At 38.4% G+C, this 16,051-nt stretch overlaps 2 protein-coding genes across 7 annotated transcripts; one reads left to right on the top strand and one right to left on the bottom strand.

Moving 5' to 3' along the window:
* Window positions 1-53: 53 nt before the first annotated feature.
* LOC141825600 (uncharacterized) lies at window positions 54-5,654 on the bottom strand. Of its 6 annotated transcripts, none has more exons than XM_074712981.1 (6): window positions 5,202-5,654; window positions 4,979-5,098; window positions 4,129-4,532; window positions 3,349-3,914; window positions 3,171-3,237; window positions 54-865 (listed from the first exon to the last, which is right to left on the bottom strand). In XM_074712981.1, exons 3-6 carry the CDS (start codon window positions 4,508-4,510, stop codon window positions 354-356), a joined length of 1,527 nt encoding a protein of 508 aa, XP_074569082.1. In that variant the 5' UTR covers window positions 4,511-4,532; window positions 4,979-5,098; window positions 5,202-5,654; the 3' UTR covers window positions 54-353. The 6 variants fall into 6 exon arrangements, with proteins under 6 accessions (XP_074569082.1, XP_074569083.1, XP_074569081.1 ...); XM_074712982.1 differs by having other exon boundaries at window positions 5,348-5,654; XM_074712980.1 differs by having other exon boundaries at window positions 4,129-4,906; window positions 4,979-5,654.
* A 2,922-nt stretch (window positions 5,655-8,576) lies between these two features.
* LOC141824034 (E3 ubiquitin ligase PARAQUAT TOLERANCE 3-like) lies at window positions 8,577-16,051 on the top strand. The gene is made up of 15 exons (XM_074711267.1): window positions 8,577-9,563; window positions 9,828-9,927; window positions 10,223-10,304; window positions 10,485-10,651; window positions 10,794-10,870; window positions 11,117-11,182; window positions 11,264-11,420; window positions 11,496-11,644; window positions 11,758-11,922; window positions 12,011-12,307; window positions 12,563-12,604; window positions 12,770-13,025; window positions 13,272-13,400; window positions 14,609-14,681; window positions 15,273-16,051. The coding sequence occupies exons 1-15, from the start codon at window positions 9,398-9,400 to the stop codon at window positions 15,888-15,890; spliced, it is 2,544 nt and encodes an 847-aa protein (XP_074567368.1). The 5' UTR covers window positions 8,577-9,397; the 3' UTR covers window positions 15,891-16,051.

Raw genomic sequence — 16,051 nt, 5'->3', positions numbered from 1 at the left:
AAATAGTGATATTTTGATCTCGTACTTTTTCCGATCGCATAATTGCAACTGTATAGTTGATCCAAAATAGTATAATTGATCATACAAGTAATGAACAAGTTTAAATGATACAGAGAGTGCGAAAAATAACAGAGTAAATAATATTTGGACAAAGTGACTAGCCTTTTCTAAAGGCCCATAACATTGTCGCGCACAAAGCCTTACTGCTTACAGCCTGCAAAAGCAATAAAAAAATTTTTTTCCTTTTTTCACGATGGATAAACCAATCATCCTGTTCTCGTCAAAGAACATGTAACGCAGGAGATACAACACAATTGTTAGTTTTAAATGTTCAACCACAGCATGGATCGAAGTTAGTCGCCAATAACTAACTCATAGCAATCAGCAAGAATATTTTTGGGGGTTCTCCCGAACCCATCGGCAACTTTCATCATTTTCCTCAACTTCTCTTCCTCGAACTTTATTTGATCGACTCTGTGCAAGACATTCGACAGAAGCACATCGGAATGGCCTCTGATGGGCAAAGGTGCAGGATCTGTTAATTCAGATCTTTCGTAGTCGAGCTGTTGATACAAGCTTAGAAGGAAGTCCTTCTGAAAATAAAGCATTTGCTCTGCCTTCCTATACTCCAATTGCTGAGATCGTCTTAGTTCTCGAAGAACCTGATCGATTTCACTTTCTAGCTTTTCAGAAATCTTATCGGATTCTGATGTTATATAGACAGGTTTCTTGGTTCTCTCATCATTTGCTTCCAATCCTTGCAAAGGTCCAGCTATGGTTATGTGATCATTTTCAGTTTCTTCTTCCTCTTTGATGTCAACTGTACCTGAGACTGGTGTATCATGCCCATTGTTATACAGCTTTCCTGCATGTTGACAGCAGCATTGAGAAATTAACTAATTCAAGCAATCAAGACTTCCAAATCCGCATCATCCATAAAAAACAACGCGTTGACCATTAAGAAGTAACATTTATAGCATAGCAAATACAACACAAACTGAGGTCAGATATTAGGCGGAATAATATGGCCATCCCAGAAATCTACAGATCGGTTCCACATTGCCCTCAAAACAAAAAGGTTTAACTAGTCTCTTGACTATTAGGTGGCATAAGCTCATGGGGAGAACAGAAGGTGCAATGGAAGCCAGTAGCACAATCAAGTTATTGTACTGATGCTCTTAACATCTATTGTTGAATGAGATCGGGAATGAAATGACAAGCCAAATGATGCATTCTATTACTGTATTTAATTAAATGTATAAAGCTTTGAATGTTATATAATCATTATGTTTGTCAAATTCTTTCGCCAATTTGACTTGGTTAATTTATCTTTTTTGACGTGTCCAATCTACCTCATCCATTCGACACATTTGGTTTGGTCAATCAACACAGCATGCTTAACTTAGTTAATCCACTCAACACATCCAACTCATTTGATTCACTCAATCTATTTCCCTCAATTGACCGGGCTTGAGTAGCTAACACATTTGGTTTGGTTGACCAACACAGCATGCTCAACATAGTTCACTCAACACATCCAACTCATTTGATTCGCTAAATTAGTTTGACCAACTTGACTAGATAATCTGATCAGTTTGACTAGTTTGGCCAGTTTACTTGGCACAGCCAGCCCACCTAGCCAATCTAGTTCCACATGACCCAACACAGTTTGCTCAACCAACTAGATCAACCCATCTACCCTAACCGGCTCTATTGGTGGATGACCTAACGACTATAGTACATCTGCTGGGTCATGGCCATTCCAATCAACTGATCAGCGGCTGATGATCAGTGTGAAATAATTGTTGAAGATGAATGAAGGAAGGGGTCAAGGAGAATATTTGAAGGTTAAAGTTTCAAGATATAGTTGTTGTTAATCTTAGCCTTATTGTACACTCCCCCTCACTCTTGAGTTTCACTTGTAAATCAACGAGCTTGCAAAAGATTTCTTCACCTCCGGAAGTTGTCCAAGACGGAGAAAACATAGCGATGCCTTCAGCTATGAAATAGGAATGAGAGTTCCAACCCATATTAAATTCCCGAGTAGCGAGTTTAGTTCTTGTCTTTTCATTTCCACTGCATATTTGTATTGAATTAGCCTTACCAAGTCCTCCGGCATCTGGTCGTAACAATATGGTGATTAAACAGCTCAAGGTCCTGCTCTACTTATATCATCTCTTACACATGTGATGGTTGTGATTATGTTGGCCAAACATAATATTGATAGGCATGTGGAATAAACAATTATGTTAATCACGCCAGATATAATATTTATTATGGCAGATGGAAAAATAAATTTTAGTATGAAACTCATTCAGATGCTATTCCTACAAATAAGGCATACAGGAAAATACTCTTGCTAGTATGTTAAAAGTTGAGATGTTTGTCATACTTCTCTATTTCTAGAGTTCTTTCTATGAAATTTTTTACTTCAATAGACTATGAAAGTGTTGTATTATTATTTCTAGAAGTAAACAAATACACAAAAGGCTATCAAAAGTTGGGTCATTCCTAGATCATGTCAACAAGATGTGAACATTGTCAATCCAAGTATTGTGTCAACATGACACAAAAACAGATGGTAGTTATTCTAGGATATCACTAAACGACTACCCAATACCAAAATACTAAACCACAGTGTACACTATCTACACCAATAAATTTCTGAAAATTGGTTTTCAAGATAACGACTTGTGTTAGAGATTCGGTCTTTAACTGCAATACTATTTTAGTATCATATTGACATTCAAATGTATGATACTTGGTAGCGAATTAGAGGTGAAAAAAGGATGGAGATGAATAAAAAAGAACTATATATTTAAATTCAAATTTTATTTTCCATTAGAAATGGTATAGTTTTGACATTATCTTTATAGAGACAAACTATATATATATATATATATATATATATATATATATATATATAATCTCAATTCATCTTAATATGTGTTTTAGCATACCAAGGGGTATTAAGTGTTGGTATAAAAGGATACTCATTCACATGATTAATGATTAACACAACGACACAAGAGACAATATCTACACCGATTAGTATCATTATTCAATAATTTAATAGAATAAAACGTTTTCACAATTTCACTCAGCATAGTCCAAGATTTGAAACCATGCTATAAGTTAGGATATCAGAAATATAAAAAGGAAAAGCAAACCTGCAGGAGGTGATGTAGCATTATCTTCTTGCAAAATTCCATCAAGATGGAGAACTCCATGATTAAGCTGGATTAAACATCATAGATCATGCTGTTGAGAAACCCTAAATTGAGAGGATGATAACAATGGAGAATACTTCCAGTGTGAAAAATATTATTAGCAAGATATCAATAGTACCTGATTGATGGCTACTCCAATACGATTCTGCAAACTCTTGGCTCTTGGTTGTTTCGAGCCACGCAAGATGCAAAAACCCAATTTCAGGAGTTTTTCTATGTCTTCCTTGGAATCAAGTGATTCACAAACCTTGATAAGCTTTGTCAGAAAAGGAATTAGATTAATTTTATTGTCACAACGTCGACAGTAATACTCGGTATCCAAGCCAATGCTTCCTCCAACAGTACCAGCCATGTAAGCACGAAGAGCACATTCCACATGTGCCACATGCCCACATATATATTGGTTATCCAAATTTGCCTCACATCTTATAAAAGTACAACCTCCACATGCTGAATCAACTGTCTTGCAGCACAAAATACAACAACAGTCGCGGCAAAAACCAGCTTCACTGCAGCAGATATTGCAATCCTTAGCAGGAAGAGTATTGGTTTTCTCCTTAGATTGCAAACTGCACATTTTGTTTCCAGCTTTACATTCACCAGACTGGTCTTCTAATCTGGACTCAACTTGTTCGTCCTTAACAATAGAGGATGGCGATATATAATTATTGATTTCTGCACCTGCTAAATTATAACAATAAGAAAAGTTATGCAGTGGAATAGGATGGTTAATGAAATGTTTGGGGGGGCACTAATTGAAATAAATCAGTATGGATTATACAACAAATGAGTAAAATTAATACTCATATTTATTACCAAAGAAGACAGAAAACCACAAGCAATCAGTAGAATAAAGGAAAATCACAAAAAAAAAATCATATTTTAAAGTTTAGAATACCTCTCGAATCAGAAAAATTCGCAATAGGAACCCGCCATATGAATGAAGAAAAGAAGGAATCAACATCCACTTGTGGAAATTCCTTTCGAATATATTCTTCAAGTGATAACCTGCTTTGAAATACTGGCTTCTTACCGCGTGATTTTGGACAAGAGGGTGGTGCGCAAACAGACCTATCAAGCCAATGGCCTGAGACGCATTTCCTATTGCCAACCTTCCAACGCCATAGATCTCCAGGACACGGCCAATCTTCAGGTGCATAAGGCAACCCCATACCAGATGAACCACCAGCGACTGGTATTGGAACCAAGCGGTTTTCCTTAATTTCTGGTTTGGATTGACTTACGTCTGATAAATCAACGTCTACGGATTTGGTTCCCATGCGAATTACTAGGTGTGAACACCTGCAAAGAATTCATATAGATGGCTGATCATGCGGCATGAGGCACAGGAAATGTCTAAAACTGAATACTTTTGTCCCGGCAATAATGGGAAATCTGGGGTTTCATTCTGATGAACTCCCCTATTGTATTCCCTAGAGATCAGAGGTTGTATTTAGTTTGAACTTTTTTGTCAAACTTTCGAGGCGATCTCAGTTAATAAGTTAGTAAATTTCCAGCGTAAGACGAAAACAACCCGTTGTATTGAGAAACAAAAGCTCAATAGCCATCGGAGCCAAGGTGATGAGAGATCACCAGAAATTCTTTCTTTTTCTGCTTTTTTGGGGTAAAAGATCACCAGAAAATTTCCCTTTTTTAGCAAGAGATCAACAGAAATTCTGCTAGCGAAATAATATACCATGTGCTGTCAAAAAAAGGAAAAATGAAAGCAAGAGATACTCGGCAAATACCTTGCCGGCAGCTTTTATTGAATCTATATGGAAAGACGGGAAGTCCTTTGGGTCTTCAACGTAGATAGAGAGATTGTTGGCACATCTGATCAAAGAACTAGGCGAATGTTGTGGTGAGTCCTAAGAAAACGGATTAAGTACAGTATTATTTTACTCGCACAACGAACGATCCGCGAAAAATGGTAGGCTTTAAATGGAGGAATAATAAAGGAAAGGATCTAACATGAAAGGGTTGAAATACTGATCCCCTATTTTCCCAGGAAAAAATGAGAAAACCAAACCGGAACCCTTGCTCGTCTTCTACTTTTTCCCCCCTAAACCTCAAAATCGGTGGAATAAGAAAGGTGGAGGATTTGGAGTAAGTAATACTTTCGAGATTTATCTGTTCATGTCGCGAAACCCCCCGCCTTCTTTCTCTGTCGCCGGAGGTTGAAGTCAGACGATTCTGCGCGTTGCCTCACCAGCACGCGTCGTACGCGACCGCACTGCCGCCGGTGCACGCAACACTCGATGTCTATCGCCGGGCGCGCGGCATGCGGATCGCTGTCGCCACCGTGCCACGCTGAAATCCAGGGGAAGGAGAGGAGGCCAAGGTTTTCTTCACGGCGGCAGGGGAGACGGAGATCAGCCACGGGCGTAACGCGGAAGCCGATGTCCTCGCGAACGCCAAGCGTGGAGGGGCACGATACGCATAGGAACTAGGGCAGCTTAAGAGTCGGACGGTCAAAAGACTGATTTTAACTAACGTCTTAAATTGAAGTTAAATTGCTTTGGGAATGGGCAAAAATTAAAAGACACTTCAAATTACACAAAACAAGTTAAAGGGCGTTCCATTTTCAAAAAATATATATATATATATATTAAAAAGAGATTTCTATCAATAATAATAATAATTAATTTTTTTCCCAAGATCGATTTTACGGATTCAATCATTATTTATATTTATTATTATTTATTTTATTTTATTACTATTTATTATATTTATTTAATATAATTTATTATCTAATTGAAATACTTATTAATTATGTATCTGTGCGGTCTTAAATGTTAAATGAGTTTCTTTAAAATATTTTTTAATAGGTCTAATTCTGATTTTACATATTCACGTCCTTTACCCCCACTATAATATTTTCTATTTTATAATTTTCATTTACTTGTGTAGTTATTTATACTGAACATAATTGAGTTGATTATAATAAAATAATCTTATTGAAATAAAAAATAATTGAATTTCAGTGAAACTAAGATGATATTTTCTTTTATTATGGTCAGTTATAACTTTCCAATTTATCTTCTTATATATAGTCATGAAATTCATCATATAAAGCTATTGGAATGATAAATTTTATTTTTTACTAAAATATATTTATTTTATAATTTAACATTCAACTAGTATAATATAGGAGGTTTAAATAACATTTTATTAAAAAAGACTTTTAAACTTTAGAATATCTCGCCGTCACAAAAAAAACGTTTAGCATCTTTTTCATTTTAATAATTTTATTGTATCTTATATAAAATATATATATCAACTCATTCATTCTTTTATAAAAAAAATTCTTAAATATTAACTTTCAATAATAAATAATTTTTCCCCTATCTTAATAATTTTATTATTATGTTAACTACTACTAAAATTAAAATTTATATATTTTTATCTTTATTTTGTTAAATTAAAAAACCTTTCAATGTCTACTACTAATATTTAAGTTTAAAATTTTCTTATGTCATGACCATAATAATTAAACAAGTTAGTCAACAATGCTGACAGATTGATTATGTGGTGTGAAAGTTATCTGAATCCAACAAAACCGAATGACTTCGATATCTTATGCACCTGTTTATGCAAACAGGATGTGAGACCAAGAGTTGGAGTGCCCGAATCACTTTCAAACTCCAGAATGATAATAATAATATTATTATTATTATTTATTTTTTATTTATGAAAAATTAACAAGTTAAGTAAACATTTTTCCTTGAAGGCGACTTGCTCATAAGGTTTGAGATTAACTCATATAGAAAAGGTATATATCAATGCGACAAAAGGTGACTTGCTCATCTAAGGCGCTTATACGGTTGGCTTCACAGTCATTTGTAAAGAGTATTTTCTATGATTTAATTATGATTCGACTCTTGCTTAATATGATAATTCTGAAAGAACTTGTAAATTATAAACCGCATAAGTTTTATAAATTGAATAAAAACTTGGGTAATTAAAAATACAAGAACAAGAATATAGTTTCAACGAATAACATGACTTAACATATTAAAATATACAAATAACGATAAGGAACCTGTTTGGAGGGTCATTGTCCTTGTCCTGCAATGTCAACTGCTTGATTCTTGTGGGAGAAGATAAAACGAAAGTGAAAAGAAGGTCTTCAAATGGAATTAGGATGATGACGCCGTAAAACCTTCGTCAATAGGAAATGAAGGTAAGATGTCAATTCACCTAAATCCTCAGGGACCAAACTCTTATATAGAAATCTGATCCGTTATCAGACTCATAGATAATAACGGAACAGATTGACTTATTCTATATATTTAATCCTTATCCTATAATACCGAAATGAATTAACAAATTCAATAAATTTAATCCATATTCAATAATACCGGAACGGACTAACAGATTCTACATATTTAATCCACATCTAATAATTCAAAATCCGATAAACTTTAATTACATCACTTAAATATATTCGATTCATATCCGCATATACAAATTATAATTAAACTCATTTTTAAAAAATTAAATCACCAATTCTACTACATAATTACTGGCTCGATTAACACCCTGGGCGGCTAAAATTACTGGCTCGATTAACACCCTGGGCGGCTAAAAAGGCATCGATAAAGAACATGGTGGCTATGGACAATTCAGGAGAAAAGGACCTTCTTCGGGGAAAACAAACAAAGTCGTCGATCGATAGCCATGGGAGTGAAAGAGAGAGAGCAGGGAGGGATTTTTTTTCTTAAAAAAAAAAATATTTAACAAGAACTCTTCGTGGCCATTTGGTTGAGTTAACTCCTTAACTGACCTATCATATTAGTCAATTAGATCATCCGAGTTCAATCAATTTAATGATTAAGCCATCATTTAAGTCAAGAACGATTCTAATTCAGTTATATTTCTCTTGACATTTACAATCAACTTCATCAAAATTGCTTTGGCTAGTCAAACAAAACTAATGAAGTTGCATGAGGTTTGGAAAACATGTAAATTTGGATTTTGGAGTTGAGAGGGACTGGAACTCTATTATTTAAAAACAATATTTTTTTAAAAAATAATATTTTTCTTTAGAAGTTAATAATAATATTATTTTTTAAAATAAGAAAACATAAACAATGTTCACAGATCAAACAAAATCACAAGCCTTCCACCAGTTGCCACCGTTCTCCTCCGAAGCAACCCAAAAACGCACCCAAATTGTTGACCACCCTCCAAATGATGACGCAGCATCTTCTCGTGGGTCCAGGGGCTTCTTCCGGGCCACCTTTCTGCGGTACCACCAATTCATCTCTGGCCGGGTGCGTCTTTTACGGTGCGCATTTAGCCAACGCCGATTCTTATCCCATACCATAAAAAACTCGCCCCAAATCCAAAAACCAATTCTCTCACTTTCCTCTTCTGCCCCTTCTCGACGCCTTTCTCCTTTTCTTCCTCACTCTTTCTCCATTTCTACTTCTCTGTCCCCAAATCGCTGAGCCCCGATCCAGTTCTCCAGAATCCCTACTTTCCTCGCAAGCGATCCTCACCGCCCTAATTTCCCCATCACCATCCGATTCTGGGCGGCAGATCTACGTGCCGCCTTCAATTCGTCCTGAGATTCGCCGCTCGAGGGGATCGATCTAGGGTTTTGTCTCCGCTGGAGTGGAGGGGACTTCGACCCAGAAGGGTCCGTACTTCGCAATTTGCCGCCTATTCGACTGGAATTTAGCCCGATCGATACATCGCTGCCACCTTCCTCGTCCAGATTTTGGTTTGTTGGTGTTGGCCACTCGAGCGAAGGGGCTTTAGCTCGGCGAAGCTTGTTTCGAAGCGGCGACCAGTGGAGATTGCGTCTTCCAAGAAGTGATCTAGTGCTTTTCGCCATCATCTGCGAATAGCTGATTCTGCTGCGTCCACCGTCCTGCCCGTACGAAGGAAGTCTTTTTGGGCTATTTTCCAGATGGATATTGGAGATATTCTTTAAATACAGAGCCTGCCGGCCCTCCCTCCGAGAATCATTAGAAAGGAGATAAATCTACTGTATACAAGTCTATGATTTCTGTTGTTCTTGTTTAAAATCAGGCCTACTTCTTTATTCTGGCCTTTAATCAGTTTGCGGTTCATTTTTACTGCGAGAGTTTTGTTATTTTGGGAATTATTATTATTATTTTTTGACATTGGACCAGAGAGAAGAATAGAGAAAAAAAGTAATGGCTGTGTATTATAAGTTTAAAAGTGCCAAAGATTACGACTCAATTCCCATCGAGGGGCAATTTATATCTGTTGCCAATTTGAAAGAAAGAATTTTTGAAACCAAGCTATTTGGAAAGGGCACTGATTTCGACCTCATGATCTCTAATGCGCAGACTAATGAAGGTTGGTTCTTTTCCTGGAGTACTACTGTTGAATCTGGTTTATTAGTAGTGCGTTTTGGTAACTAGCAGTTAATAGATATGGTGAAGCTATATCTTTTCGGTTTAGGGAACATTGTCATTTAGTGATGTGGGTTGACTGTTCTCAGCCAGTTATGCTCAATTTAGCGGATATGCTTTTATTGGAATTTTCTCTGGGTTTGTGGAAGTTCAAATAATTTCTTTGGATTTTTATGAACTTTTTGTTCCTCCATTTTTTCGGTTTCAGAATATGTAGATGAAGGAGCAATGATACCCAAAAACACTTCGGTTTTGATTCGTCGAGTGCCAGGACGACCTCGGAAGCCTATTCTTACTGAAAGAGACGAGTACTCTCTTGGATCTTATTACTTTAGTGCATTCTGTTAGTGTTTTCCTTAATTGTGTTAATCAGCAACAATTATTTTATGATGAGAATGTTGTGATGATCAGTGTTTTGAAACTTGGACTGGCTAGTGAACCATTTTCCCTGCCAGTTCTCTGTTTTTCTGGTTGAACACTGGTGATAACAATAGAAATTTTGAACTTTCCAAGTTTGCTGACGTATAGATACAAGGCTTAAACTCATAATTATCCTTTCATGTCTAATTGGAGATGCTAAGAATATAATATACAAATCTGCAGGCCTAAAATTGTAGAGGACAAGGTGGAAGAGCTTCGACCAGCGAGCAGCATGCTGGTCGGGGATTCATCTACTAACAAATATGTAAGTTTATATATTTCTACGATAGACTAACAAGGTCACTGTAATATTTCTTACTCTCTGAAACAGACTTTTAGCTTTTTTTGTTTCATACGATTTTCTTGTGTTGGTTGTGGGGAGCTCAATTAAACTATGTTTGGCCTCAAGGTAAAATGGCTATAACACAATATTGGAATTTTGCAGCCTGATGAATATGAATGGGATGAGTTTGGAAATGATCTGTATGCCATTCCTGATGTAAATCAGTCACAAATCAGTATTCCTGTTGTCGATGTTCCTCCTGTAAACAATGTTGACGAGGAAAGCAAACTTAAGGCTTTAATTGATACACCAGCTCTCGACTGGAATCGGTCAGTCATATTTCTTTTAAAATATTTATGTCCACTAGCTAAAGCTTCAGATAGAGAATAGTAAAGCTACACTATATACTTTGTTTAATCACAATTAATATTCAGATTTCCCTTTCTAATTTATTTGATTTCTTTTGTTTAGTCAAACTCAAGAACCCTATGGTTCTGGAAGAGGTCATGGAAGAGGCATTGGTGGCAGGACTATGGGCCGTGGTTTTGGTAAGTTTTGCTTGTCATTTCCTTTAACCTTGAGAGGTTCTTGTTGCAATGTTTATGATTACTTAATTGTATCAAATTAATTGTATCAAATAAGAGACTCCAAATGGTAAACTCTGAGTCTCTTCCTGATATGCATATTGGTTTGCAACAGAGAAGCCCTTCAGTTTATCATGTTGTATGTAAATTATAGGTTTATATAGTTGATTAACATGTCCACTGAAAAATTGTTTGTTTGGGAAAATAAAGGACGTGGTATGCTTGAACGGAAGACACCCCCAGCTGGTTATGTCTGTCATAGATGCAAAGTGCCAGGTACCATACAATTTCCTGGCTTTTAGTCTTCTTGGCAGTCAAAACCCACTTTCAAATTAAGCCAGTGACACTTGTGTGTAGGCCATTTTATCCAGCATTGCCCCACGAATGGAGATCCTAACTATGATATCAAGAGGATGAGACCTCCAACAGGGATTCCAAAATCAATGTTGATGGCTACTCCTGATGGATCCTATGCTTTGCCAAGTGGTGCAGTTGCTGTTTTAAAGCCAAATGAGTATGAAATTATTTGTACAGTATCTGTAGTTTGTCAAAATATATTGCATAACTCATGATAAATTTTGTTACCTAGAGCTGCATTTGAGAAAGAGATTGAGGGTTTACCGACCTCTCGTCCTGTTAGTGATCTTCCTCCTGAGCTGCGATGCCCATTATGTAAAGAGGTAATGAAAGATGCAGTGCTAACTAGCAAGTGCTGTTTCAGGAGTTTCTGTGATAAATGTGAGTCTCGTTGTTCCTGCATGTTTGTTTTATTATGTCATAATTTTTAGTTGAGATTTTTAGCTAGTCAACATATCATTGAGTAGTTTGAGTTTATTTGTTTTTGTAATAAGGTATTAGAGACTACATTATGTCAAAGTTGATGTGCATCTGTGGCGCTACTAATATATTGGCGGATGACCTCCTTCCAAATAAAACACTCAGAGAAACAATTAATCGGATATTGGAATCAACAACCAGTAGCACAGAAAATGCCGGAAGCCTGGTTAATGTCCAAGGTATGTAGTATAGACAAGCTCAATTGTGGATTCACACTCTAGTTTTGTTGTATCAATCATAATGACAAAAAAAAAATTGCATTTGCAGATATGGAATCAGCTTTTCCAGTACAGCCAAAAGTTCCATCTCCTACCCTTTCTGCTGCTTCAAAAGGCCAATCTAAGCACCCTCCCATGGATCAATCTTCCCATACGAAGGATGGGGAAGTTGCTAGTGAAATTAAAACAGCAGACAACGAGTTGAATTCTTTAGACAAGCAAGCTGCTGTAACTGCAAATGTATCTGAGGCAACACCAGAATCTCTTAGCAAGGGGCAAAAGTCACCAGAAAGTGCTCCAGTGGTGACTGAGGATGTCCAGGAAAAGCAACCTGCTGGAGAACAAGGTAAAAACATTTTTCTAATCATTAATTAGTCTATCTGTTCTTTTAGATACAAAGTTGTTGTAGACTAGTAATTTAAATGGTTTAAACTTTATCATCATCATCAAGCTGTTTGTTCTCAACTATTTTGATCAGTTAAATGAATTTTATCACTTGCTATACATTTGTAATATTGGTTCTTTTGTTTGAGCATAAGTTGAATAGCAGAATTGATTTTTGATTTATTTTTCTACTGGTTTCTAACATATGATTTTGCAGGAAAGAAGAAAAAGAAGAAGAAAGCTCGAGTTCCTGCCACAGGTTTGTTCTCTTGCATTGATTCGGTCCCTTAATTATATATTGCTTTTACGAGGGTGACAACATGAAATGTATTGCACTTTAGACATTAGCTAACTACTGCTTTTTCAGGGGTCAAAACATCCTAAATGTTTTTATTAACTCCATTCTTCTTCATCTAAACTGCAGTTGCTGATATGCAATGGAGAGGCTACCCAGATGTTGGAGCTGAAAATTTTGGTATGCCTTTAGCAGCTTCAGGTTACAACCCTTACTGGGGAGGTGGGATGCCACTCGGAGTTGATGCCTCCTACATGGCTCCTTTTGGTGCTCCAATTCCATTCATGGGTTATCCACCTGGTCCCTTTGATGTTCCATTCGGCGGAGGAATGTTTCCACAAGATCCATTTGCAGCACAAGCTTATATGATGCCAACAGTTCCAAGGTGTGTTATTGATTGTTGAAAGTTAATATAATGGTTGCTAGCATGCTTCTGTTGTTTTAGATCTAGAATGTTTGAAGTGCTATAACTAGATATGATGAGTAAGTTCCTTTGAAATTCTGTTTCCTTGTCTGCATGTTGTTATATACTCTCTTGTGTGTCAATTATTTTAATAATGTGGTAGTCCGAGTTTGGTCTTTGTCAGCCTATTGTTGATGTTTATTTGACAAAAACTAATACACTCTGTAGGGATCTATCTGAATTAGGCATGGGTAGCATGGGCATGCCTCAGGGGGCTCCAGGCATTAGCAGAGAAGAAATGGAGGCCAGGAAGGCAGATATAAAGCGCAAGCGAGAAATGGACCGACTGAATGAAAGGTAATCACATTTTGCAGTATCTATGTTTCAGTAGGTACTCAGTTTGTCGTTTTTTTTCCCTTGGTGATTTGAAAGTTTCAGTTGTTTAAGAAGTGACAATTCTGTCTATCATAACACACCCAATCGGGCTGGGCAAGAGGGGATTAGACAAGTTGAACAGGCTGGAGGGATCAAATGGGTAGATAGATCATTGCGGCTGAGTGATCGAGCGAGCCAGAGGGTCCAATTATGTCGAATGGGCTGAGCCTTAGGGATTGGTTGAGTCGGGCTAGCTAGTTTGGTCAGGTTAGCCAGTTGAGCTGGACAAGCAAGGAACGACAGGTCGAGTGGGGTGTGAATATTGGAATGACTGATCAGGCTAGACCGGTCAGTCATGTGAGTCAGATGGGTTGGTTAGGGCGAGCAGGATGGAAAAACTGATTGAGTTGGGCAGGCTTATTGGTCTGAATGGACAGACAAGGCTTAGTCGAGATGGGTTTTATTAACCAATCGGGTCAATCGGGCTTGGTGTGTTGGTCGAGCCATTCTAGTCGATTGGATTAAGTTGTGATCGGATTAAACGGTGAGTCAATTGAGCCTGACAGACTTTTCGGATAGAGTGAGTGGACTGTCCGGGGCATGCGGATGGAGTTGAGTGGGTGGGCTGGGTCAAATTGACTCCACATCAAGCTTGTAGACCAATCAGTGCAACTGAGTTGGGTGAGTTGCACAGGCCAAACAGGTCTGACAAGTCTAAGGGGGTCTGTGAGACCCAATAGGTCGCTTGCATTTAGCCAAGATTATGCGAGCTAGATGAGGCAGTCAAAATATAACATATTTTTTGCTTTGGAATCAACCATAAAATATTTATTTCATCAATCGAACAAATACCTTTTATATTCTGTTAATTTTTATTTCATTCCTCCAGTAGCTATTTGATTATTTCATTCTGTGTACTAAACACGATGTCTCCTCCTATCGAGTGGAACACCCTGGGAGAATGTCCGTTTTCATGTCTTTCATTCTGTTTAAGCTGCAGCTGTGGTTTCTGTTAAGCAGTGCTCTGTGTAACAGAACGTAGCAGAACATGAATGCCCTCTTTAGTATAACTAGCTTCTTGCAGCTATATACTGCATGCTGCAAAGCACCTTTTTCTTATTGCTTTTGGTACCTTTGTCATTTAATGGTCTTCGCTACCTCTGTCACTTAATGGCCCTCAATGAAAACAGGGAACGTTCCAGAGACGGGGAGCCCAGAAGGGAGTCAAGCAGCATAAATGATGCTTCAATGAAACCAAAGCCTGTATGTTTCTTTTTGTCCATCATTGTTCTTACTCGTTTTTGGATCGATGGTTCTATTACCTTACCGGCATTAAACATAAGCTATTGCAACAGCCTAGCACAACACAATACTAATAACAACCGGTGCACCACGTATTTATTTATTCCACTTTATGCATTTCTGCGAAGGATATAAACCGATGAAGCCACCAGTCACACCGTCCGAGTTGTAACATCTTGCAGTTAAGAAAGTGGCTGTGTTCTAGGCACTCGTGGAATGAATGATCCATTCCGAGGGTGAAAATTAGTGCTACATAGCCGTTGTTTACTTTTGTCATGCTTCAATTTGCTCCGCAATTAAAAATTTTAATAATCAATTATCATATTCATTGAAAAGTAAATCAGTAATTAATTGTTCTGATTAGTTAAAAAGTGATAAGAAACTTCCGGTTGCCTTTTGAGGCCTAACTGTTCCCAGTTTAAATCAGACCAAGTCTGGCGTGATAGTGCTGGCTGTGGACACGGTGGCCCCCACTAACTAGTGGACGCGGTTTTAGTGGTGTAACTTGTAGTCGAATTCTAAATTGTTTTCTTTTTTTGTTTTTGATTGCAGCGGCCAATGTCCCACCCGGAGCGGTCTGGCCGCGACCGGTCTGAGAAGTCTGCAGGCACGGACCGGCACGGACCGGTCCGCGAGCGCGAACCTACGCGGCATTCGCCGCCTCGCCCTCGCAAGAGGAAAGTCGCAGACCACGAGCAGACTTCCGAAGCCGCCGCCGCGGCTGAAGCTGCAAAGGCGGACAGGAAACAGAAGGCCAGCGTCTTCTCCCGCATCAGCTTCCCCGAGCCTGGAGAGGGAAAGAAGAGGAAGGGCTCCTCTTCGTCCGACGTGGCGCCGAGGAACGGGCTGAAGGAGATTCCGGCAAGCCACAAGTCAGGCTCCGATGGGCACCGCGACGAGGTGAAGCGCACAGGGAGGAACTCGTCAGGGAGCGCGAGAAGGGGAAGCAGGGGGCACGACTACGAGTCTAGCGAAGAGGACTACCATTTCAAGCGGAGGCCCTCGTCGTCGTCGTCGAGGAGGGAAACAACTGCAGACGCTGAGGAAGAACCGGCTACCCGGCCGTCGAGGCGTTCCCGTGAGCGCGAGTCTCAGGAGCGGGGCGCAAGGGATCACGGTAACGACCACGGCCATGAGCGTGCTGCCAGCAAAAGGAGAAGAGAGAGATAGGTGAGCGAGAAATCGTTGCGTTACCTGTGATGAATCGGAGCCGATGACGCTCTCCGGTCATCAGTCATGTTATTACGTGATTATCGATGGATTAAGTCCACAATTTCATAAATGAGAATTCAATTATTAATACCCTGAAAATTTTTCTTTTTGTTTGCTGA

Source organism: Curcuma longa, chromosome 3 (assembly GCF_044706935.1).
Source record: "Curcuma longa cultivar G26 ecotype Majalengka, Jawa Barat chromosome 3, ITB_CL_G26_1.1, whole genome shotgun sequence".
NCBI classification, from domain to species: Eukaryota; Viridiplantae; Streptophyta; class Magnoliopsida; order Zingiberales; family Zingiberaceae; genus Curcuma; species Curcuma longa.
The sequence above is the reverse complement of the archived record's forward strand: the minus strand, read 5'-3'. Positions and strand labels throughout refer to the sequence as shown.

Coding starts and splice junctions, on each gene's coding strand:
- LOC141825600 (XM_074712980.1), bottom strand. CDS start 4,510: ATGGGAACCAAATCCGTAGACGTTGATTTATCAGACGTAAGTCAATCC. Junction 3,915..4,128: donor GAATTTTTCTGATTCGAGAG/GTATTCTAAACT, acceptor GTTATAATTTAG/CAGGTGCAGAAATCAATAAT. Junction 3,238..3,348: donor TTGGAGTAGCCATCAATCAG/GTACTATTGATA, acceptor TGTTTAATCCAG/CTTAATCATGGAGTTCTCCA.
- LOC141824034 (XM_074711267.1), top strand. CDS start 9,398: ATGGCTGTGTATTATAAGTTTAAAAGTGCCAAAGATTACGACTCAATT. Junction 11,183..11,263: donor TCATAGATGCAAAGTGCCAG/GTACCATACAAT, acceptor ACTTGTGTGTAG/GCCATTTTATCCAGCATTGC. Junction 13,401..14,608: donor ATGGACCGACTGAATGAAAG/GTAATCACATTT, acceptor CAATGAAAACAG/GGAACGTTCCAGAGACGGGG.